This window comes from Numenius arquata, chromosome 1, assembly GCF_964106895.1.
Source record: "Numenius arquata chromosome 1, bNumArq3.hap1.1, whole genome shotgun sequence".
Lineage (NCBI taxonomy): Eukaryota > Metazoa > Chordata > Aves > Charadriiformes > Scolopacidae > Numenius > Numenius arquata.
The window spans coordinates 94,723,232-94,748,875 of NC_133576.1; the positions used below are offsets into that span (position 1 = coordinate 94,723,232).

The 25,644-nt window shown below is 36.3% G+C and overlaps 1 protein-coding gene across 1 annotated transcript in view; it reads left to right on the forward strand.

Annotated features, from left to right (window-relative positions):
* Positions 1–25,644, forward strand: part of MYCBP2 (MYC binding protein 2) — a 197,842-nt gene that overhangs the window by 30,403 nt on the left and 141,795 nt on the right. The window contains exons 3-12 of the mRNA XM_074168975.1: positions 5,816–6,031; positions 10,424–10,577; positions 11,965–12,161; positions 12,400–12,642; positions 12,922–12,993; positions 15,743–15,839; positions 20,490–20,563; positions 21,740–21,878; positions 22,683–22,759; positions 24,529–24,733. Coding sequence (XP_074025076.1) covers positions 5,816–6,031; positions 10,424–10,577; positions 11,965–12,161; positions 12,400–12,642; positions 12,922–12,993; positions 15,743–15,839; positions 20,490–20,563; positions 21,740–21,878; positions 22,683–22,759; positions 24,529–24,733 — 1,474 coding nt within the window. The remainder of the gene's footprint in view (positions 1–5,815; positions 6,032–10,423; positions 10,578–11,964; positions 12,162–12,399; positions 12,643–12,921; positions 12,994–15,742; positions 15,840–20,489; positions 20,564–21,739; positions 21,879–22,682; positions 22,760–24,528; positions 24,734–25,644) is intronic.

The window sequence follows — 25,644 nt, forward strand, 5'->3', positions numbered from 1 at the left end:
ATAAGCTATGTATGGATTTCATCTTTTGGGAAAAAAAGTTTGAGGTGTGAGACAACTGTAAAGGAGACCAGGTTTTGTTTTTCCCACTTCTTTCCTTGAGTTTACTGGAACATTACAAAAGGCTGAGAAGAGCTCTTGTGAGTCTGGTTGCTCTATTTTATGAACCAAACTTGTATTGTTTAACCTCCTACATAATGCATTCTTCCATTTAGCAAGGACTATATGTTTATGTGGACAAATCACACATCAGGGTATGGACATCTGCGCTTCATTCTGTCTCTCATAAGATAGCCTCTTACCTTTTAGAAAAAAAATTAACACCCAAGAAATAAATTTTTATCTACATGTATTAAAGCTATGCTTATGATTTTTTATTTACATTGTTATTGCAATTTCTCAGACTTGCATTTAGATTTCATTATTCAGTAGTTCAGGACTGAATTCTCCTTTCTTCAGTATCTTTTAAAACTTCAAGAGAAGGGCTTTTCTAATTTTATCTTAACTGTTTGGAGAATATCATCTGCTTCTATTTTGTCTACCTAAATTACAGGAAACTTTTGTGAGGAATTTAATAAGGTTTATTGCCTTTACAGATTTTTTTTCTATCTGTTCCTCTGAAAAAGATGCCCTAATCTTTCTGACTGCTGAAATGACCTTTCATCACTGTTACTTCACCTTGTATGGTTTCAGTTGAGAATCTCCGTTTTGAAGTTTAGTATTGCACATTTTGTAAGAATGACACCATGTTTAAAAATTGCTCTTCCCTTGCACCGAAGTTTAATTTTAGATGTTCTCTCTAGCACAAATAAATTTTTCCAGCACTCAAGACAGAAGATGTGATGAATACTGGGTATCTGTTAAATTTAAAGATGTATGTTTCATCATGTGTCTTGATTTGAGAAGGTGCATTTTCAATTTATGATGATACCAAGTGAAACAACAAGGATAAAGACTTCAGAATGTCCCACTTTCTTACAGCTCATACAAAATACACTAAATCAAAAGGCATAATTCTGTTTTCCAGTCTTGAAGATGCACTTTTTTTGAAAGCAATAGCAATTTCATATTCTAAGAGACCAAATGAACCAAATGCTTTGGGAGAAAAAAAAAAAAGTAGACTCTATCATCTCGTCTTCTACTCAGACATCCTAGAAGCTGGACTTCTAGTCATTCTTATACTTAGTGCTTTGCATTGCAATATTACAGTAGTCATCAAGAACAGGACATTTAGAGGTGCAGGAAAAGTGGTTGTTGCTCTTCACCTTACCCACAGTGCCACGAAAAGATGTTTCATATGTCTGTGGATCTTGATGCACTTAACACCAAGTAAACAAGGTATTAGGGTGAGATTTTTTTGTTGAAATAATGTATCCCATAGATCAAGAGAGCAAGATTATTAACAATACCAGATCTGCGCAAAATTAAGAAGTTGCTTCACTGAATTCTTAAAGTTGACTACCATTTTGGCTCTCAAGTTCCACTGTTTTCCTTGGCAATGTAGAAGTATTTTGTGTCAACATGAAATGCAGCATTACTAAGAGAATTGTTGTAGCTTAAAAAACACTTAGTAGTTTGATATAAGAATTACTAAGTGGAGTTCTGTAACCGCAGTTAGTGGTTAGATTGTCATAGCAATCTGTTCTACCTCGAAATCTGTGAGCCGGTAGCAAGATTATAGAGGTGATAGCACAAATCTCATACTACCGGGGAAGTTTGTATGGCTGTGTAGAAAACCGACCCAGTGCCGTGGCTGTCATTAGTTGCAGAAAAGGAAACTTCCAGTTGATGGTGGGATGTGAACTTAAGTTCCCAGTTTCTTAACTTGATCAGTGCTTCTGACCTCAGTGGACTTAGGAATCTGTTGTAATCTGGAAAGGAGAAAACTTGCCTCATACAGAAAAATACTTTTGATGTCGGTTTTGAATGCTTTCTGCTACCACTGTTGAAGAAAACTAACAAAGAAAAAAGAAAAAGAAAAAAAGGGACGGGGAAGCTGCTCATTCAATGAGCATTTGCATTAAAGGAGCAGAAGGTTTTCCTGTCTTTTTGGTGTTTTTTTTTTTTCTTTTTTTCTTTTTAAATCAGCTCCATCTCTACTTTCTGTAACAGAAATCTAAGAAAGTGATTTTTATACAACCTGCTCATATACCTCCACTTTTGAACAGATGTTTTTTTTGAAGATGTGGAAACTATAAATATTATAGTTAAAGCCCCTCAGAGACTTGAGCAAATTGATCCCAAATAAATCCTCATTGGTTTTTACCTAAGTTTGTGGGAGGAGAGAGAGAGAAACCGATGTGATGATCGGAAGTTCCCTTCTTGCTCTCTAACCAGAAACAATGAGTCTTGTCATTCCGTACCTTTCTTTTGCCTTGAGACATGCTAAACATTTGTATGTTTATACATTCAATGGTAGTGCCGTTGAGGGTTTTTTCCCTTCAAATGAAAGTCAGTAAACAGTGAAAGTCATAATTATCTTGAAGTTTTAGCCTGTTCTTACAACCCAACAACTTATTGTTCAAAAAAGGCTTTTATTTAGTACAGTCATAAGGCCAGTGTTCTTAAACTGACAAAACCAGGTGATGAATTTCAAAATTACTCTTAAAGTACATTATTAGGATTGCTACTATATTTGTCAAGTGTATAAGATATGTTGGAATGTAAGATACTTTTAGTTTCAAAGAATTTATATTTCTCAGAGATACGGTATTGTGAAGGGAAACTGGAGGTACAAACTAAGAAATGTAAACTGGGTTAACGTACATCTAGGAATTAAACTCTAGTTCTGAGTCGTATATTCTAGTGCTACACTGTTCAGATAGAGCAGGATTTTCTGGAGAATGTTACGCTGGATTGAAGTCTGGGTAGGAGATTAGTGTGGGCAGTATAACTGTTGTAGAACAGAAAGATAAAATGGTTAAAGTGCTTACTGTTTAAAAGCTAAAGCATTAGGTAAGGGATGTTTTACTAGTTGTAAAGCATTGAGAATAAGGAAGGAGTTTATTTCTGAAAATTAGTCAGCTTATTATTAATAGGCAAGGAAACATACATTGATAATTTATCTAGCACTGTAATGTCTAAAATTATTTGTGCTGGTTAAACAATTTGGCCAACCTATTTCAAAAGAGGACGTGAGCTACAGAACTTGGGCTGTTCTGGAACAAAGACTAAGCTGAACTCCTGACAAAAAAAGAGCTGGAATGGGAACTTCACAGAAGTTACAATTACAATACATGATACTAATTAGATAAGTGAACTTCAGATAGAGATATTTCAGATGATCCAGACGTTTTTCTCTTCCTGTAACTGTCAGTAAGTTAGGAAACACACGGTAAACTTACTGAATAATTTTTTTAGCCTGCGTAGTTCAACTGAGTTAGCTTTAAAGCTGAAAGCTGATATTGTGTGTTTGCCTTAACAGCAGCTGCAAAAACTCTTGGGGTATGTGTATGGATATTTGACATACAGAAGAGTCATATGTTATAACCGTTTAGTTTTCTGGTGCCAAATACAGTTTAAAGTATGTAGTAGCTCATTATCATTGGTATCAGTCCAAATCTATTTTAATGCAGTTTGATACTAGAATAACACAGGACGTTGTGTCTTGTGTTCTAGCACTGATTGATATTGAGGGTTTTCAACAGCAGCTTTATTGTTTTGAAGATACTCATGTTGAACAAGTACTAAACTTAATGTTGTCTTTCAATCCCTCACAGCAGAAGTTCTGTTGTGCTAAAAAAAAAAAAGGAAAACAACCCAAACAAACAAACCAAACTCTCAATATGTATGCAGGGAGCTTTTTCCAGCTTTTTAAAAAATTTTTCTCTATTATCTTTATTTTTGTGCTTACTGTTAACATTGACACAGGTAAGAAAAGTTAACATGCTGTCTGTGTAGGATAAAATAGGCTACAAAATAAAGCATTGCTTCTTAATGTTTTAGCTTGCAATAATTTTGCAAGGAAGGATATATAAATATGTACCAGTACCGTTAAAATAATACTGTAGCCTAATACTACATAATGTCTCCAGAGACGGAGGTGGTGGAGTCTCTGTCTCTGGAGAGATTAAAAACCTGCCTAGACATGTTCCTGTGCAACCTGCTGTAGGTGGACCTGCTTTGGCAGTGGGGTTGGACTAGATGTTCTCCAGAGGTCACTTCCAACCCCATATCATTCTGTCATTCTGTGATAGCCAAAAATAAAAGGATATATGTAAACTATGAAAAATTTTGGCGTTACTTTAAATTTTTTGTTAAGTTTTGGAACATATGGTGTTAAATGGTCTAATTTTGAAGCCTGTGTTATTTCTGGTAATAATGAAAACATAAATGCAGATAAAAATGTCTTGTGAACTGTTGCTGTGTTTTGATGTGCAAAGTTGGGGATACCATATTGTAGAAAAATTAATCACCCCATTAAAACATTATCCAGTTCACTGGTTGTCAAACTTTTTTTCCCCTCTTCTCTGCTAGATTCAAGTCCTCTTTCCCATTGCTGCTCTCAGTTGTACGTGCGTTTCCACTCTGATATGTTCATTGTAATATAATTGACTCTGTACTTTCCTGCCAAATGAACGTGCTCATTCATAGTATCTATCTCCCTTAAATAAAAAGAAAGAAAAAGACAAAAAGCCTCCACCTTGCATGGTCAAGCAAATTCACTGCACTCTTAACGTAGACCTTCTCTCCTTCTGTAGTGTCTGTGCTCTTTGTCTACACCAAGGAGTATAGGGAATGGCTTCCTCCCATGGGCATGAAGTCCAGTTTTTTGTAGCCTGTGCTCAAACCAGCCTACTCCATGTAGTGTGCAACCTAAGAGGAAATATAATCCTGCCCCCCCCTGCCCGGGGATTATTTTTTGTTTGGTTGTGGGGTCTTGTTTGTTTAAGTCTACCGTTCCTCCTGCCGCATCTTACTGTTGCAGAAAGAGGGAGTATGGGGCAGAATGAAAAAGCTGCTTTCCAAAAAATGTTTTTTTCTTAACATTTTTCCAAGTCTGATGACAGCCTTGTGAAGGCTGCTCTGTGTCTTGGCAGTGGCTTACAGTAATATACCAATAGTAGATACCAAGGAAAGGGTGGGGCAGGGTAGCGGTAGGGTAGGGCATGGGTTGTGGTAGCTTCTCAGAACCATTTCCCAACTCTTACTTTGTGGCTGAGGGCTTCTGAAAACAAGACAGGGTCCTGTTACTTCATAGGCCTTTATAGACTTTTTTTTCTTTTTTAATTCAGTAGTTTGTCCACTTATTTCTTTTCTAGTTATACAAAATTACTATCTCAAGATCCTCTCATGGGAGTTTTTGAATTTGCCATCTGTTTACATTTAATGACAAAGTACCTAACGGTATTTTTAATTTCTAATATACATTTAGCAAACAGCTTAAACTTTTACTATTTACCAACAGATTAAAGTTAAGAACTGAAAAAAAGAAATACTGCATTTTAAAATTCAACAATATTAATTTAAAAACCCCAAACAAACTGACCCCTGTAAAGAAGATAAAACCTGAATTCTGCCAGTCTTTTGGCTGTGGCACAGGTTTGAACAATCCTGTAGCCTGCACTGCTTTCATTTTCCATCTCGGAGTCCTCATCAAATTAGGAAAGGTAGAGACTAGAGCCAGATGGAACATATTGAAACTTCTTCCTCGTCTTCCTTTCTCCCCTGCCTGAAATATAAGTGGTATTTCAACAGGAAATTTCAGTCTCCCGTTTGAGGATGATTTGGTTAGCCAAAATTGTTGAGACTATTGAAATTGCTTGTATTGAGCAAAGTTTGAAACTTCTAATAAACCTAAACTAATTTTGTTTTTCAGACTGAAAACCTAGAGAGTACAATAACCATACCAGATATCAGATTACATAGCAACCCTTCAGCTTTTAATGTTTACTGCAATGTCCGCCATTGTGTGTTGGAGTGGCAAAAAAAGGAAGCATCTGTGTCATTGGCTTCAAAGAACAGTGTACAAAGCGGAGATTCGGACAGTGATGAAGAGGAGGAATCCAAAGAGCCACCTATTAAACTTCCAAAGGCAAGTAACTGGATACTGTTTGAAATGTGCCATGTATGTGATCTAAAGATGGTATATTCCTTATGGGGAATAAAGAATAGTGTTATAAGCCAGCTGCTCAGAAAATAGCTATAATTTTATTTGTTGTCCATCTAGTCCAGAATCATCTGATTTGATGAATTAGGAAGATCTATGTACCTGCCCAATAATTAATTTTAAAGTCAATTAAATGTTAGGTAAGCATTCAACTTGTACTCCTTTATAAGTACTGGTACTTGAAAATAATCTATAGCCTCAAAAGTCTACACAGAATGCAAATAAGGCAGCTCTTATATCTGTCAGAGGCTACTAGCTGGTATGATAAAGGGTACTTTCTCTTGCTTTACTGCCAAAAAAGAATAAATCTTTCTGCTATTGGAATTCAGTTGGAGTGTTTTCTAAGATGATTTGCCAGGTATACGTGTAATTGCAGAAACTGTCAATTATTCTTACTACCTTCTTTTTTTAATCTTTCCCCTTTTTTGGCTTTAGTATCTTTTGGCACTGATAACTGTAAGTAGTTAGTAATGCACATTAAGATTTTGGATGTTATAGTTCAACACTTAGGGTAGGTTTTTTTACTATTTACTACTTCTATGCTTGTAGTAGGATTAATGGTGGAAAGTCAGAAATAATCTATATTGGAGTTACTGACTTCATAATTTTTTTACATTTGATGATTCACTTGTTTTTGTATCATGTAACTTCTCTGTGTTTAGTTTTGTTCATTGCTAGCTTATTAATACTATGAGTCCTGCTTCCTTTTGTTATTCTTCTGAGTCTAAAAAGCATATTCAGTGGTTGTATTTGCTCTAAAAACATTACAAATACTGAATTAGGAAGGGTGTTGCAACAGTGATTATGTAGAATGTTCTAGTTGCTTAGAAAATTAGAATTTTATAGATCATTGTCTTTAGTATTATCTGAAGGTAAAGTTGGCATTCTGGAAATAGCGGTGAAGAATTGTAGCGGAACATAAGTCAATAACTGCAACTTGATAACTGAAATTTCACGGTTGATAGTTGTGAAATAATGTGCAGTCAGTAGGAATAAAGTTAGCATTGTTTATGGACTGCATCTGACTCCTGAGGAGTTAATTAAATGAATCAGCAAGTGCTTGTAGATGCTTAATTTGAAATGTTAAGTAAAAGGCAATGTAGCTATTAGCATTTATAAAGAGTGGAATGGAGTTTTAAAGAGAAGTTGATATTAAAAGTGGTTCGGAGAAGGACGAGACTTACCAGCAATATGGACAGAACACTTGCAAGTTGAAACTAAAACATTGGAGAGTGTAATCAAAAGAAGACATGGAAAAGTGGTGCAGTTTAAAAAAGACAGCAGCTTAGAAAAAATGATACAGAAACCATAGGTAGGAAGCTTTACTTTTCCGTTCTCAAAACATAATCAGTGGGCTATTTTGTTACATTTGATACAGCAAATACAAAATTGGAAATCAGTATGCTTTCAAACTATTAATGCAATTTCTATAATAAGATTGAGAACAACTGTTCTTAATAAATGTTGAAAGAGGCACAGAGACACAATTTGCTGGTCTTCATATATTAGTACAATACGTTTTATTTTGGTTGTTTGGTCAGTTTAGTAACTTGCTGCAATAACTTTAAATTTTTGGATTTACATTAAATACTTGCCTGTGCTTGACTGATTTCTTTAGTACCTTTGCCAATGACGGGGAATTCTTTCTGCTTGAAATAAGGCAGATTCAATTCTACTGATTTGATCTGATTTGCAGTTGTTCCCCCCTCAGTATTAAAATTAACACTGAGTTATGGATGATCCACAAAAGGGATCCTGTTCTAAAAGGAACCTGTGTAAAGTATTTTTGTGTGCATATAATATGCATATAAATTAATGTAGAGAATTAAATGTACAGAGTATTATGTATTCTTAAATAAACATAGAAATGCGGGTATTAGAATCATCATAGAACGGCATTGGGCAATTATGAGGGAGAGAAGACAAAGGAAACAGAACAATAGTGTGGATAAGACTGCTTGAAGAAATAGGTTTTTTGGAGGAATTAGTTATGGGTAATTACATCTGCATCCAGGTTAGAATTTTGTGTATCCTCTGTAAGGTTGGCTTACGCTTTTTGTTCTGAAGTCTCAAAGATGTTGTTGCAAAGGGAACGAGAGGATGGCTGCATGGAGAGAGAGCATCAGTATGAGCTGGCAGGCTGTGACATAGACTGCAGGAGTGCTGATTTTGGCTGGAGACCCTTCAGAGAGCAGTGAGAACGAGCTTAAGATGTCTTGAAAAGATCTTTTGCTTATTCTGTCCTTCAGTGCATAGTTTGGAAGAGTTGAGAGACAGAGAGATACCCACATTATGCATCTATATATATGTATGCATGGATAATATGAATGTTTGTTTATTTATTTGAAGGTGAAGAGACCTGTTTTAAGAAGCCTGCCCAGTCTGTTGCTCTCAGTGAAAAAAAAACCAAAACAAACCCAAACCCAAAACCTGTGCAGATCAGGCAAAATCCCAGCGGAACTATCCATTGTCGATTCCTACTGTAGTGGAAGTTCAGGGGGTTGGAGCACCTCTGCTATGAGGACAGGCTGAGGGAGCTGGCGTTGTTCAGCCTGGAGAAGAGGAGGCTCCAGGGAGACCTAATAGCAACCTTCCAGTACCTGAAGGGGGCCTACAGGAAGGCTGGAGACAGTCTGTTTGCAAAGGCCGGCAATGACAGAACAAGGGGGCTTTAAACTGGAAAAAAGCAGATTTAGATTAGACATTAGGAATAAGTTCTTTACCATGAGGGTGGTGGAGCACTGGAATAGGTTGCCAAGGGAGGTGGTTGAGGCCCCTTCCCTGGAGACATTCAAGGTGAGGCTCGACGAGGCCCTGGGCAACCTGGTCTAGTTGGGGGTGTCCCTGCTTACTGGGGTGGGGGGGGTCGGACTAGATGACCTTTGAAGGTCCCTTCCGGCCAGAAGATTCTATGATTCTATGATTCACCAGATTGTTTTCTCCACTGTGTTAGGTTCTCTGCTTTCTCCAGCTGCCTGTCAGCTGCTGTCTGATGATTGGGAAGAATAGAATAAACTTCTCAGTTTCTCCCAGAGATACTATCACTGAAAAGAAAGAGTATTTCTGAAAATTTACTACAGTGTGTTTTAGCCTGCAAGATGATACTGAGTTTTGGATCCTGGAAAAACCATCTGTGCTGTTATTTTGTTGACAGGCTTTTTTCCCCTGTAGATTCCATGCATGTGTTTTCCCTGACTCCACTGAAGATATGAAATGTAAGGTGCAATTCGCAGGAAAAATGCTTTTGCACTTGGAAGACTTGTTTGGTTATGTTTCTATTCTTCCTCCAAAAGTCAAACAGGTTGTAAAAAAACTTCTGAAAGACAGAAATTGAAATAAATTGAATGACAGCAAAGACAGTTACAAGGCATCCAGTAGAACTTAGAGCTGACTGTCAGAATAGACCTGTTTTGAGCATAAGTGGCAGTTCCACTAACAATTTTATTTATTTTCACAGTACAGTCTTTTTCCTTAGATTTTACTCAGAGGTGAATCGATGTTAATCACTCTAAACATTGGGGCTCTGCTTCTAACAGTAGCACGTAGTAAAGTTTTGAAGATCTGGCTGATTATTTGTAATGAGTTAACCCTGTTCATTTTTCTTTCATCCTTCTCATTGTCACATACTGAGTTTGAGAAGGAAGTGACAGGGAACAGTCAGTGAAGAGAAGCATAATTGTAATCTCAGAATATTCACGAATGCTGAAAGGGAGAGTTAGGAGTAGCTGTAACAGCGCGTTTACAGATGTTATATTGCTTGGCATAATTCATGTCTGTGATGAGTACATATGGAGTTTTAGTGACAAGTAATTAATCTTTATTTTTTTCTAATATTGTCACAAGAGCAATCTCAGAGACTTTGGAGGGGAAAGTACTAGTGCTGCCACTATTAGCTGTCAAACGTATCATTACTCAAGTTGGGAAGTCAGGTTGCAAGCCAATTCTAGCTTGCTGTCTCACACTAATGAGCAAGGAAAGGGGAAAAAGAAGTCAGTCAAATGAAATGTGAACTCCAGTAGAAATTACAAGGGCTCAGAGGCACAGTTTGTCTTGCACTGTCCAAAAAATTTTTGGTTTTCTTATATTTTCAGGGAACTATTACGCTGCTTAGATAACACTCTTTCATATAATGATATGATGTAATGATATTACTTACGTGTAATATTTGCTAGCACAGTTGTGTAGATGGGTTCTTGATTCTGATTCTCTTTTGAATTACCATTGTATTCTGTACTATGTCTTTGTTGTTCAAATAACTGTCTTGTTATGTAAAAATATTATACTAACAGATATTCTGAAATATCTGTACTTCTTTAGATCATTGAAGTTGGATTATGTGAAGTCTTTGAACTGATAAAGGAGACGAGATTTTCACATCCATCCTTGTGTCTCAGGAGCCTACAAGCCCTACTTAACGTGCTCCAGGGCCAGCAACCAGAAGGCCTGCAATCAGAGCCTCCTGAAGTCCTAGGTAATATGTCATTTGTTACTGTATTTGTATTAAAATATATCTGTCACTGCATTGGACAGAAGATGATGGTTCCTAGCAAGTGTTTGTGAGATAGTAACATGCTCGTTCTCAGCAGACTGACTTTATTCTGGAGTGCGAACTCCTTATGGTGTATGTAGCCAGTCCTGTTTCAGCATCAATCTTTTGTAGAACAGGAATGTTGGCATGTAAAGGCATATATATATTTAAAAAAAAATAAATCATATTTTGTTGCTGTGTAATGCAGAGTTTCACTGAAACATAGTAAAGCTTACAAATTGTCATTCGTTTGTCTTACTGAAGCTATAGAATACCTGGTCTTAGTGGAAAGAAGGTAGTTCTACAGTGAACTTCTCTTGTGATCTGCTGTTGAAATCTATAGTTTAGATATTTAATTTTGTAATTTGTATAAAGCTGCTAAATGAAGTGTCAGAATTCTTGCTTTTATTTCCTCTGGCCATCCGAAAGTTTCCCTAAAAGTTTGCTTTTAATGATACTGAAGATAAAAGTTGAACTCCCGACGGCTTTGAATGTATGATTGATCATGTCCTTTCAGTTAAAATTCAATTATCTCTTGTTAATTCATAGTTTTTAATGGTTTATATAACTGCAAGGAAGGCTAGGCTGTAGTATCTGTTGTTTAAAAATAATAATAAAAAAAATTATCTTAAGACTGTATATTTTCCTGCGTTATGGTTCAACAGTATTATATTTCCAAAGTTGATAGTGATTTGCTACAGAAAGCTTTTATTTTGTATTGATGCACAGAGTATTAAAAAGCTACAAAGAAGGCTTTGTTTTGATTACTGCCTTACTGATTATTTGTATACACTATAAAAAATTGAGGTGGATTTCTGTTCACGCCTTGATTGTTACAGATTTTCAACTGCTAAACAATGCTTGAAAAGAGACATACGATCAAAATAATTTTCAAGCTTTGATTTGAAAAGCTCGTTTCTGAGAAATGGAATGTGCTTCAACATGGGTAATGGTCATAAAGATTAGACAAGGTTGGTCAAGACCTACACATCATCTCAGTGATGAGGTAGACTGAATAGGCAGGTTAAGTAACTCCTTCTGGACCATTTCTTATTAATATGTTCCACTGTAACAGAAGGACTTAGTTTTTCTTGTTCTCTGGCCATTGTGATTATCAAGAGTCGGTGTTTTCTGGATGAGGAATGAAAAGTTAAGGATGTTGTAGGCCTGTTTAAGCGGGATGTGTTGCTTTCTGTCTGGAAATAGGGCTGAACTTAATGGCTGAGGAAAGATGTATCGTGTATTTTGTAAGTTTAATTTCCCATTGGCTGGCAAATTGCTTGGTATGATTTTGCGATTTGTCCATGTAATTTCTGTGTTTTATCTGCAGAATCCCTGTTCCAGCTTCTTCTGGAGATAACCGTCCGTAGCACAGGAATGAATGACAGCACAGGACAGTCTCTGACAGCACTTTCCTGCGCTTGCCTCTTCAGTTTGGTAGCTGCATGGGGAGAGACGGGAAGAACATTGCAAGCAATCTCTGCTATCCTCACCAATAATGGCAGCCATGCTTGTCAGACTATTCAGGTCTTGCACTAAAACTTCTCTGTATCTGGGAATTTATGTAAATGATGTGTACATGAGTTTTGAGAAGATCTGTTGTGTAAATTCAGTTAACTTTTTTTCCCTCGCTATTTTTGAGAAAAGAGTAGGTATTTCTTTGTCTCTCTTGAGTTGGAGAGAGAACAAAAAATACAACATTTAAAAAACAATTTTTTTTTTTTTTTTTTTTTTTTTTTTACTCACTATTTGTTTTACTGTTTAGGTGCCAACCATTTTAAATTCTCTTCAGCGGAGTGTACAGGCAGTTCTGGTGGGAAAAATCCAAATCCAGGACTGGTTCAGTAATGGGATAAAGAAGGCAGCCTTGATGCACAAATGGCCATTGAAAGAAATATCTGTGGATGAAGATGACCAGTGCCTACTTCAGAGTGATGGCTTTTTCCTCTATCTCTTATGTAAAGATGGACTTTACAAAATCGGCTCTGGATATAGTGGGACAGTGAGGGTAATGTAATTTCTTCTTGTCTGATGAAGATAGTCAATATTTTAACTTAACTTTTATGATGTCCTGTTTCCATTAAGAGTCTTTTGTAGCTTACTAATGTTCAGTTCTCTTACAGCTTGTCAAAATTTTTCTGATGATTTCTGTGAGAATTTTACAGCATTTTCTTAGAATTTTTACTTCTCAATATGATTGAAGACATTGTTAATTAGATAGTAAATGATTATGTGTAAAATTGTCACTCTGATATTTGTTAAAAGATTGGAGTTTTTTGCTTTTCAGGGCCATATATACAATTCTACATCCCGCATCAAAAACAGAAAGGAAAAAAAGTCTTGGTTAGGCTATGCTCAGGTAGGTGAATAATTAAAACATAAAACGTGCACCCCACCCCTCATCTCTCATAAGTAATTTAAGTAGACTTTGGCTTAGAGTAAACTTAAGTGGATATTATATCGTTCGTTTGATTTCAGTTATAAAAATCATTTTTTTGGTACTGACTTCTAAATTGTGGAAGATGAGGGACGTGTGATGGTACTGGCATATAGAGAGGAGTAATGAAGAGTGTCATTGATTTGTGTTGTCACTGTAAAGACTTTAAGAAGTGCCCATCAGTTGACTGTACAATTCATAAATACGGTGGTTTAACACATAAATTTATGAACTGTACAGTCAATTTTTGAACAATACCACTGCAAAGTTAACCATAATTGGATGTTTTGGTTTTTTTAAAGTTAGCTGGAATATCAACTACCTTTTCTTATACCTTTGCCATTCATTATAAAAATAGTGTGTTTTTTTAGAATCCTGTTATTACCACTGAGTGCACTCTCTCTCAAAAAAACAAACCAAAACAAAAAAATCTAATACAAACTGAAAAATTAAATTTCAGATAACAGTTAATTTGCTTCATTTTTTAACTACTGAGCAATTTGTATTGTATATTTACTATTAACTGAGTGATCTCATTGTCCCAGTGTGAAATTTAGTGTATTCTTTGCCATGGTTCTGAAGTGAAATTGTTAATTACAAATATATATCCTATTATTAGTGCTATTTTTTTATATCTATATGAAATCTGGTTTTGTTTGGTATTAAAACAGATCACCAAAAGGTCTACTGGCCCAATACAAATGTGTGCGGATGCATTCATTCAGGAGCCTGTTTTGGAAAGGAATAGGATCCATACAGTATCACGATACAGAGTTACACATTTGGACATTCTGTACATAGCTATAAATATATTTGATATTCTTCTTTGAGTGCTTGTACAGGTATATGCACTCATGTAGTGACTGTACCCAAAGACCCTGCTATTTGGAAAAATGTCGCTCAGGCTATACTTATAGGCAGATAAGTAAGTTGACTGACTGCTATGTATATGTCTTTAGAAGAGGTATGATGTGCCCCCAGTCTCATTTCCCTTCACGTGCTTGATTAAATCAGCTCAAATTCAAGTGATTTTTCTTACTTTATTGTATACGTTATTCTAGACTGAAACTTTTCTATCTGGTTTAATGCTCTTTACTTTTCCTAGTTTGTGTAGGTTTGTTTTTCCTCATTTCACAGACTGATTCATCCAGGAAAATTCAAGTAGTTTAGATGGAAGGAAAAGGGTTGGTTGGATTTTTCTGTTGTTGTTAGGTGATTGTAATTAGAGTTTTTGACTCTTTGACAAATGAAGGTATTCCAAGGTTAAGCCTTAGTGTCCTCCCTGTGAAATGCATCCATTCTTAGATGTGTAGAATGCCCATCTGAGGCCAGTCACGGTTCAAGCAAGTGCACGCCAGTGTCATATCTCCTGCTATGACATTGTGTTGTCAGAATCATTACTTAGTCATTATTCATATTGGCCTCTGCAACCCTCCTGTCAGTGAATGCCTCTTTCCTTGGCCTCAGTCACCTTGAATACGTTCCTGAGTGCCCTTAAGTAATCTTTTTCCTTTCCGGTAGCTGCTTTTTATCACAAGAGCTTTCGAAGTGTGAAAAGTTTCGAAACTGTGTTTGTACCCTGCTCCCTTAAAATCTTTGAAGGATTCATAAGCACTGTAGGATAGAAAAAGATACAAGAGGAAAGTTGCCACATTTGCCTCTCTTACGGGTCTGTGCACATGATGCAAATGCAGGGGCTTATGGAACCTATCTGGTTTAAGCTAAAGCAAAAGTTACTTGACTGTGTTTGTTTAAAAGTGTACTCAAAGTTATAGGTATAAACAATAAACCTTAAATGTGAGTTTCAGATAGGCAGATCTTTTTACTGAGAAACCTTGTAAACTGGTGACTGAATCAAACCTTTAAAAAAAACCAAAAACATATGAACAGAAAGAAGATACTATTTTGATATACCAAAGGGAGACTTGTTGATGTGGGCTACGGACCAGAATAGGTAATTTTGGGGAAATGAAGGTATTCTGCACATGGAGAAACAGAAAGAGGAAGCAATTAGTCCTGAATATCTCTCTTGCCCTAGATCTGGTTATCAGTTGAGAGGTGGGCAGTATAAGAACTCATTGTATGTGACCTTGTGTCATGGCTGCTGTCACCAAAATCACCATGTACTTTGCGGGAATTTCTTTGATGAAGAGCTCAGAAAGAATAAATACATGGAATCTCGTTAGACTGGGAGTCAAACTAGTTGATTAACTTATTTGAAAAATATTCTCATTTTTAATGCACACATTTATTACTTATCACTCTTCTATATAGGGTAACATATACATCTCCTTCCTGGAAATCCTGTGAATCTTTTGTTGATTTGGGGACAGGAACATTGGTTTTGCTGTGGCTTTTAACTGTAATTTTATACACTTATGTAGAATGGAATTACTACATGTGGCTTTAAAAGCTGTATACAAGCTTCAGCATGCTGATCTACAGCATGTAGAAAGTGTGGAAGAAAGGGGTTAAATTTCTGGCTTTTATTGCAGAATTTTATTAGTAGAAAAAAGTTGATTATCAAAATTAAGCCAATTTGAGGTAAAAGGTTTCCAATTTTTTAAACAATGCCTAAAATAGTGATTGCATTTTTGTCACTTTTGACAATATCCTTTCATGGATTTAGGAATATATTCATACCTATATATATATATTCTTCCTTTACCAGGGTTATTTATTATATAGAGATGCGAATAATCACAGTATGACAGCCGTAAGAATAAACCCTGAAACTTTGGAACAAGACGGTACAGTTGCTTTGCCAGGTATGAACCTCCAGATATGAGAAGATGGTTATAGTTTACTGTTTACATGCTATGTATTTTCAGGTAAGCAGAAGAGAAATTGAGACAGATTTTGACATCACAAAGAGACTGCTTTTTTATGACTTTGGTTTGCTGCATTAGGGCAGCTGCACTATTTCATTCAGAGGTCTTGCATCTTACTTCAACTACTGGAATAATATTGCAACATTTTAGAATTTATGGTGATCTTAAGCTCTTGGAATCTTTAACTTCCTTCTTAAAGAAATTTTATTTCTTTCTCTTTTGAACTTCGAGCATTTGGCTCAGATATGACTTTGTTTCCAGTGTCTCCTATATGTAGGTAGTTATGCATTATGATCAAAACTATTTGGTTTTTAATAGAGATACAAATGTATCCAAAAAACAAAGGAGGCTAATGAACATTGATGGACTATGCTTCTGATGTTTAAATTGATGGTGGTTTTTTTGTTTATTTCTTTTGGGATTTTTTTTTTTTGTAGTTTTGTTTTCATTTGGGTTTTTGGCAGAGGAGCCTCATAGTTTTGGTCTCTAGGAAAATTAAGATGTTTCTGTAACATACCTTAATGGCCTCCTGGTGAAACACATCTATTCTTAGCCGCTCGTGTAAACAGTAGAAGGGCACAAGAATATCTTTCGATAGAACAATGATAAGCTTATTCTATAGATCAGAAGAAAGATTTTGTGTTGCATCCTGACGTAAATAAGAAGGCACTGACTGAACACAAACACGTATTTTTGAAACAAACTATGAATGTAGAATCTAATCTATGCAGCTTTCTGCAAGTCCTTTAAATATGGGTGTCTATTTAAGCTGCTTGGTCTTTGTGGGGCTGTATGAGAAATTTGAGTGAGAGCACATTCAAGGACCTGACAGATTGCCTCGTAGGATTGTTTTTCCACTTTCTTCACCTTAAGGCAGCTTCTTCAACCAGTTAGGGTCCTTTGAGGCCCTTAATTATGTTGCCATTAATACACAAATCAGTACCCTTCATGCAAGTCTTGAGAGACACTCGGGCATATTTAAAGTCTACACCTCTGAGCTGTTAGTTTTGTTTTGCAAGTCTCAGTGACAAGTGTCATTCTGCAAGACAGCCTTGTGTTTCTATGATAAAAAGGCACAAATTAAACAAGCATATGACTTCTAAAAAAATATATTCACCTTTTGGTGCAAAAAAGCAAATCTTATTATCTGTGGGAATATCTATTTAGAAATCCCTCAAAACTATTTCACACAAATGCATATCATATGGGTTTGTGCTGATATCAAAGTGGGTGCCACATGTTCTACATAGCATTTTGTATTTCAGCCCTTGAACTTTGCTGGTTTACTTTCTGCACTTCTACACATTTAGCTCAGTGTTATACTGTGAGCAGATAGGGCCTTTGGCTAGGACAACTTCAAAGGGGTTCACTTCTTGTTCTTTCCATTTCTCATTAGAAGGAAAGGAATTAAAGTGGGGGGAGGGCGTGTGACCTATCCTGAGGAAACCTGAGTAGGTACATAACTCTAAATAGTAGTGGCTGCCCTATGTAATCTTAATAATGACTTGCAACATGTTGAAGTTCTGAAAAACCACACCGGATAGAGCTAGAGGGCAGTAACCTTGCTAACAGCTGAACGCTGATATGACTCCAGCTATTTCCTCCTAGTTGGTATGGTATTCAGACGTGGCTCTCTTTGGAGTTAGTCTCTTTCAAATGCCTGGGTTGGTGATAATGCATTTAAGTAAGGTATTTGTATTTATTCCTACAGAGATACGTAGGAGATTAGGAGTTCATTAGGAGATGTGATTACGAGCTGATCCTAGCTAGAAGTCATGTGACCTTAGAAAACTCAGTGGACTATGGAAGATTATCTTCTCCTTTCTCAGACAGTAGGATCCACCAGCTTCTTGAAACCATAAATGTCTGTTTCAAAGGACAATCTTTCCGCCCTGATAGATGATCCAGCGAATCTGACAATGCATCTGGAACTACCAGATTGTGTGTCAACATTCTTGTCTCTGATGCCTTTCCCAGGCTTTATACGCTGTCCTTGAGCTGTGGATCTGTCTTCCCAGTCCAAATATCATAAAAGAATCCCTGAGTTCTGTGAGATTTTCTAGGTGATTGGACCTGAATTTACAGAGGAGATCTTCATCTTGACTGTTTCTTTAACAGTAATGCTTACTACATACCTTAAAAAAAGGTTGCTATGTTCAGCTGAAGTGGGTGAAGTTATGTGGTATATGGTTTCATTGTTCTTTGAAATGACACATGAATATCTTCGAGCTCAGGACTATTCCCTTAGCCTGAAAAGTATTGCTAACTGAGGGTAGCCTGGATGAGCGCAAGAGTACTTACTAGCAGGCACAGGTTTCACTGTAGAAATACAGAAGGTGGTGCTTAACAGTCATCTTCTCTTGAATTCTCGAAGGAGGCTGTGATTAACAGGTGTCTGTAGTTTTGTCCTTTAAGTAAAACATAAGCCCTTTCTGTTTAGTAATCTCCAGACAGAAGTCTTGGATATTTTCGTTCCCAGATTCATTTCCCAAAGTCAGATTGAATAAGACTGCACTTGAGCCAGTACCTAAAGGGGGCCTGCAGGAGACATGGGGAGGGACTCATTATCGGAGAATGTAGTGATAGGACAATGGTTTCAAACTGAAAGAGGGGAGATTTAGATTAGATATTAGGTAGAAATTCTTCACTGTGAGGGTGGTGAAGCACTGGAACAGGTTGCCCAGAGAAGCTGAGGATGCCCCATCCCTGGAAGTGTTTAAGGCCAAGCTGGATAGGTCTTTGAGCAACCTGGTCTAGTGGGAGGTGTCCCTGCCCATGGCAGGGGGGTTGGAACTCAATGATCTTTAAGGTCCCTTCCAACCCAAACCATTTTATGATTCTGTAATTATAAGAGTTCCTTGCTAGCTGAGACTGTCCTACTTCTTGCAGATACTCCGTTTTCTACTTTCTCCATTAATTTGGTATTTAATGCTGGGCCTGGATGTTATCTAATCAAGTGCTAATTTTTAGGAAGCATTCTGAAGAACATATATTTTAAAAAAATAAAATCATCCCTGTTCCAGATTTCCTCTATGAACACACCTGTCAAACATATAAACAACCCCAAAAAATGTTTACTGGGAGGCTCACTTCCTCTTGAAATTACTCAAGAAATAGGCCAAACAATGTAATATGGACCCACTGGTGGCCAGAATATCCTGTTTCCTTGACTGTTATGCTTATGCGAGCATGTAATTTGCAGCCATTCAAGGGATCTTAATACTTACCAACTTCCTGTAACCTTTCAGAAATGTCATTTAGATAATTTTTGGACCTTCTCTTCAAGTTATTGACAAGTCTTTTGTTTTATCACTAATATCACTTTGTAGCATAGAGAATTGGTAACGTGAACTCAACTTTGGTCATTAAATCCGAGATTATTTTTGAGAGCACAGTATTTCAAACTTCAGTTTATCTGCCCTTCTCCATGCTGCTTCCTGCTTACCCTCTTTGTGATTCATACCTGTGTGTGCTCTAAGGGGAAGGTTGTCTACTGTAGGTCTTGTTACTTCAGGATGTGAGAATTAGGGAAGGTCACCTAATGCCTGTTCTGTTCCTGGTGAGATACTGTATTGGACTAGGCAGTGTAGAAGGAAAAAGTAAACCAGTTTACGGGTTTGTGAATACCGTGGGGTTTTTTTCTGCTCTATTTTTAATAAAACACTCCAGCTAGCTAGCAGAAAATAGCAAACTTGCTGGTTATGCTAGAAGGGTATTATGTGTGCTTCATTTAGCGTTAAATTTGTTAGATAAAGTGGCTGATACTGGATCTTTGTTCAGGTTATGAAGCAGATACTTAGAGTGTGAAGTAGCTGTCCTGTAGTATTTTTGGAACAGGTCTCTTTCCTGTGTGTAATCAATGGAACAAACACCTTTCAAGCCATATAATATCAATCTCTTTGTTAGTAGCTCCATCAGCAGAGCAGGAAGGGAAGAAGAGATAGTGTAGGGACATACTTTTAAACTTGTAGAGAAAGTAGTCGTCATCTTTTTTTTCCCTTATATGGGCAGAATTCTTTCCCTATCTTTTTTTTCTTGGAAATAGCTGACCTGTTTTCAATACATGGGTTGTGCATTCAAGTGTGTGCTTTATAATTTTCCAAACCCCCTAGATTTTCAGGTAATAGTTTGGTGAGATTTATAAACAATGGAAAAATGAGATGAATAATGAAAAGTTTGATTCTGTTTCATTTATTTCTGTAGGTTTTATATGCTGGACTTCTAAAAGAAAAGTCTTTGAGGAATGAGAGAGGCTAACACTCCTAGAAACTAAGAATTTAGTTGTGTTATAATATTTTACCCCTCACAGGTGATTATTAAATGCTTTTGCAGTTAAATATTGGGGTAAACCCTTATATTTCATAGAATGGAAAATACTTTAATAACTCTTCAAGGGACAAAGGAGTATTATATGCTTTTGGTGAGAGAGGAGATCCTAGCATAAAATAACGTCATCAGAACAGTGTGATCTCTCTTGAGACAAACTAGATCTCTTACAGGCTGGTTGTAGTGAGAATGAATTAGAGAAGCAGAGAACAGTGTATGTATGTAAATATAAACTGATGCAGTGTACTTCATCTTTCACAGATTGTCATACTGAAGGGCAGAATATCCTTTTCACTGATGGAGAATATATTAATCAAATAGCAGCATCTAGAGATGTAAGTGTTATATATGACGGATAAACCTTTTTTCCTCTCAACTAAATTATTTTATTTTACAATACTTACAGCTTCCTTTCTCCTTAATTTTTGGCTTTTTCTTTGCTAACACAACTAAGAAATCCATGCAGCTGGAGATAATGAGAAACTGCTGTATTTGTGCATAAAGGAGCAGGATTTTGGTATTTATCCACACAATTTTGATTTGTGATGGATTTTTCAGATAAGTTTTAAGAAAAGCTTTGTTGCTTGTTCTGAGGAAAAAATCTTATACATGCAATAATGGCTTTTTAACATGTTATTCTACAGGATCTCTGTGGGATAAGCTTCTTAGAGCTTAATTATATTTTTTTTCTAATTTAATTTCCTGTAATTGCTTTGGTACGTGTTGGGGAATTTCCACCAGACTTAATAGAAGAGGTGTGAAAGATACTACATTCCAATTGATTTTTATATGAAAATTGCCTGTTGGCCAGAGCTGTGGAAACCCAAATAAGTGCTTCTGTTAGGGGCAAAACAGTTATAGCTGTTCTATGTTTTGTTCGGCAGACAGTTAATACACTTTAATTCTGGACTGATCAGGTTTTTTGACAGTGAGAAAGATGTAAAACAGGGATGCGGCAAGGGTGGGGTAAGACAGGACTCGCAAGACATGACAGACATGCAACTATAAGAAAATCAGGATTAATCAATTTTCCTACTAAGGGAACAACTTTTTTTTAACACGGCCAGATGAAAATACTTCATCTGCATTTGTAAACAGAATCCTCTTGTAGCTACTCTTTAAAGCTGCGAGTCTTAAACTGCACACAGGATTTTGGGTTCTGAATCAGCAGAAGTTGAAGGGCGTAAAGGATGTAAATTGTTACAAAAGCAAGATTTCTACAGTAAGATTCAGAGTTAATAATTTCTATAGCAATCCACTATTTTCGTAGTGTTCGTAGTGTTTTCATGGAACTCAATATATGTTTATGGTCATTCAGATGCTTATACTCAGCTCATATTTTTTTGGCACTTTCTTATTTTCTCTTCGGTAACAAATGTAATTTATCAATGTGTCCTCTGCTAATTTATTCAGAAATAGTATTATACTGATACTTTTCATGGCCTAGGTGTAACTAATGCATTTATTTTGCAGTATAAAGTAGATATTTTTTTATTTTTTTTTTATTACAGGATGGCTTTGTAGTGCGAATATTTGCAACAAGTACTGAGCCAGTACTGCAACAGGAGTTGCAGCTTAAGCTTGCACGAAAATGCTTGCATGCCTGTGGCATCTCTTTGTTTGATCTGGAGAAAGACTTGCACATTATCAGTAAGTCCTCTTCTGTGAAGGTTAATAACAAGACTAGTAATTCAAATAATAGAACTGAGACACTGCTTTTCCCTTTGTTTGCTTTTATTATGTGCAGGATGGTATAGATCTATTATAAACACGTGGAAAAGTACAAGGGTTTTGAAACTGCTTAGGTGTTATTTGACTCATAGTAATCCATACATTCATTTTGAAATACCTTTCTGTCTGTGGTTTTCCAGTATTGTCCTCTAGTTGTATAATAAATATATAATGTATAATAATTGTTTGAAGCTTGGACTTCATAATAGTGCTCGTATAACACATAGGTAAGCTATGGAACTCCTTTCTGTGAGTCAGTTAACAAAAGTTAAAAGGACCACTGGCTGGGCTAATGCAAAAGAAATGCATTGAACGATACTAAATATGTGGAAACCACCTTTGCATCAGAATTTGAGATGCAGAATTGTTGGTGTCTACGAAGGTGTTTTGGAGAAATATCACTTGGGTTTTGCTTTGGGTTTTTTTTCTCTGTTAGGTGTCTGCTTTTGGCACTATCGGAACAAAAGCATATTTGACTACGTGGACCTCTTGTCTGACCAAGTGCAGTTGCTCTTATGCTAGTGCTTTTGTCCTCTTTGAATAACTCTGCCAGGTCTAGCCCAGTAAACCTTCGTGTGGCAGCAAAACTTTTTTCCTGTTGCAACTTTCTCAGAACCTTTTTAATGAAAAAAAAACTATCCCTGGCAGAATTAGGTCCGTAAACCGGGCTGTGGAACTGCCCGGTTAAACAACTGTCGTGTTAACGCAGTCTTCCTCGCGCAGGTACGGGGTTTGATGAGGAATCAGCTGTCCTTGGTGCTGGAAGAGAATTTGCACTAATGAAAACTGCCAGTGGCAAGGTACCGAAAATGTTCTCTTTTATTGCATCCATTTATTTCTACCTTTTTTTTTTTTTTTTTTTTTAAATTTAATTATTATTTTCCACAATTCCTTTGTGCCTTTTTAGCGCGTTGGAAGGAAAATTTATGTGACCCTATTTAAATATCTTGTCAGAGCCCGCTTTAAAGGGGAAAAAGGTAAATGGTTATTGGAAAACATAAACAGATGGCGTTGGAGCCGTTGAGAAATCAGTTGCTTGGATTTATAGGAATTTGTACAGTCAATCTTAGAGACAGCCTGGGGCTTTTTAGAGTTGGGGAACAAAATTACCTTTTGTCTACAAATTCCACAAAATTTCACAAAATCTTTTACCTCATAACTTTCCATAAACGGTATGATCATAGTCATTTATTTAAATCCCATCGTGATTTTTATCTGATCCTTCGGAAAATTATTGACTTCCCCTATGCAAATTTTTCAATTGATTTCTTTAGACCTATTTGGTGTTGGTGTTCTGGGAATTTTTGGGTGTGGTTTTTTTTTTGTTTGGTGGGGTTTTTTGTGTTTTTTTTTTTTTTGTCGTTGGTTGGACTCGATGATCTCAAAGGTCCCATCCAACCAAAAATATTCTGTGATTCTGTGATTGTTAATGATTTGATATGTTGGTTCTGCTCAGTGGAGACTGTTTTTCAGAGACATTTGCATGCTCACTGACACTTAGACATAATTTTGCTTACTGTCACTATGGCTTTTTATATTATTTACTGTGTTTCAGTTTGGGAAACTAATGTTACTTTAGTTGTATAAGCATAGTTCTTTGTTTCCCTGCGTTCAGAATTGTGTTGCTTTATTGGAACGAATGCCTTGCTCTGCTTCTATCAAAACAGTGAGAATGGTGAAAATGTTCGTAATAAACTTAACTATTTTTTCCTAATAAAATTAAGTAGTATGAAACACAATTTGGTCAAGCAGAGCTCTTCAGACATTAGAGGAGACAGATCAATTTGATCTTCAGACTAACAAATGACTCTTCAATGTAAAATTAACAAATTTCCTAGTTTGATCTCTATAAAGTTGTGCATTTAGGCATGAAATACACTTTACAACAAAATTAAAGATGGCTTTAGGTGCCCACATAGGTTAACACACCTATTTTTTAGTACTGTTGGGTGGCATGGTTCTAGAGGAAACTTTTTAGTCCATGTCAGTAGTTTTGTCTTTGTTGATGTGAAATATTTTAATCTGTTGTTGTGTATGTATGTGGTGGCCGCTGTGTATTTACTGAAAATAAGTTTCAAAAATGTGTTGAAGCATATTAAAATTTGTAGTAATTTGATATTTTTAATTATTTTTATTGTTTTAATAGCGTCTTGTTTTTACACAGATCAGGCATTTCTCTTAAATGCTTTAAATGCTTCATTTCCTCTAAATATTGTTGCTTGTGTGTTCTTGTGTGTTCTACTCATCTAGTCAAACAATTATATATGAAAACTAACTTTCTGGCACAGCAGAAAGCACATTTCAAAACAAGCAGAATCTAATCAGAAATTTTCCCCCACGTCCTTGTTTCAGCTGAGATAGAGTTAATTTTCATTCTATAGTGGCTTTGTTTTGGATTTAGTGTGATAAAAATGTTGATAATATATATTGTTTTAGTTGTTGCTAAGTAATGTTTGCATTAGTCAAGGACTTTTTCAGCTTCCCATAGAAGCTGAAAGGGAGCATAGACAGGAGAAGCAAGTTTAAAGTGCTATGACATAACTGAAAATGATAAACTGTTTTCTTCTAGATTTATTATACTGGCAAATATCAGAGCCTCGGAATCAAACAAGGTGGTCCCTCAGCAGGAAAGTGGGTTGAACTCCCAATCACAAAATCTCCAAAGATTATTCAGTTCTCTGTTGGACATGATGGCTCCCATGCCTTACTTGTTGCTGAAGATGGAAGCATATTCTTCACAGGTTCTGCTAGTAAAGGAGAGGATGGCGAATCAAGTACGTACTATGCTTGCTTGATCAATGGTTGATAAAAGCATATTAACCATCTTTTAATTTGAAAAAAAGGGTTTTAACACTTTCCAAGAACATGTAAGCATGACATTGGGTTTGAATTTTATGGCAGCCACAGGTCCTGACAACCAATGCCCTGCCACTCCCACCTAGAGATGTTAATCTCAGGTTTAGCACAGTTTGGATTGTGTGATGGGAGCCTATTTTACAGTTTTCCTGAGAAAAGGCAGTCATAAGTTTAGTCAAGAGGCCATGCTGTCTGCCTTGGACTTTGAAGACCTGAAGAAGCAAACTTCTGCCTCTTCGCTGTTATTTTAGAGAACTTTGAAAATGGGTGTCTTTCCAGTGAATGCCTTTCCATAATGGAGAGGTACATTGATTAGAAATTGTAGAAGCACAGTCTTCTGTGCTTGATCAAGCAGAGCTCTTCAGACATTAGAAGAAGACTGATTAATTTGATCTTCAGGCTAACAAATGCCTTTTCAATATAAAATTTACAGATTTCCTAGTTTGGAGCTCTAAAGTTGTGTGTTTAGGTTGAAATATACTTTATAAGACAGTGAAAGATGGCTAAAGCTAAAAAAGCTGTGATCTGCTGTGATATTTAATTATATACTTCACTTTAGGAAACAGACTGCTGTGTTATGTTGTGTTAGATTAATGAAAAAAAAAAGGTAAAGAATGTGTTTTGATAAATAACTAGCTCCTGAGGATGTTAAAGCTGAAACTTTTGAGTTGTCAGCCTTACAATGTGTACTTTTTAATAGGATAATATAATGTATATCCCAGATAGCATTTTCATACAGTATTGAAGCCTAATCTAAATTCAAATTAATCTCTCAATAATGTTCTGTTTTAATAGTGCAGTCTGATGTTACCATTAAAATTAATGTGTT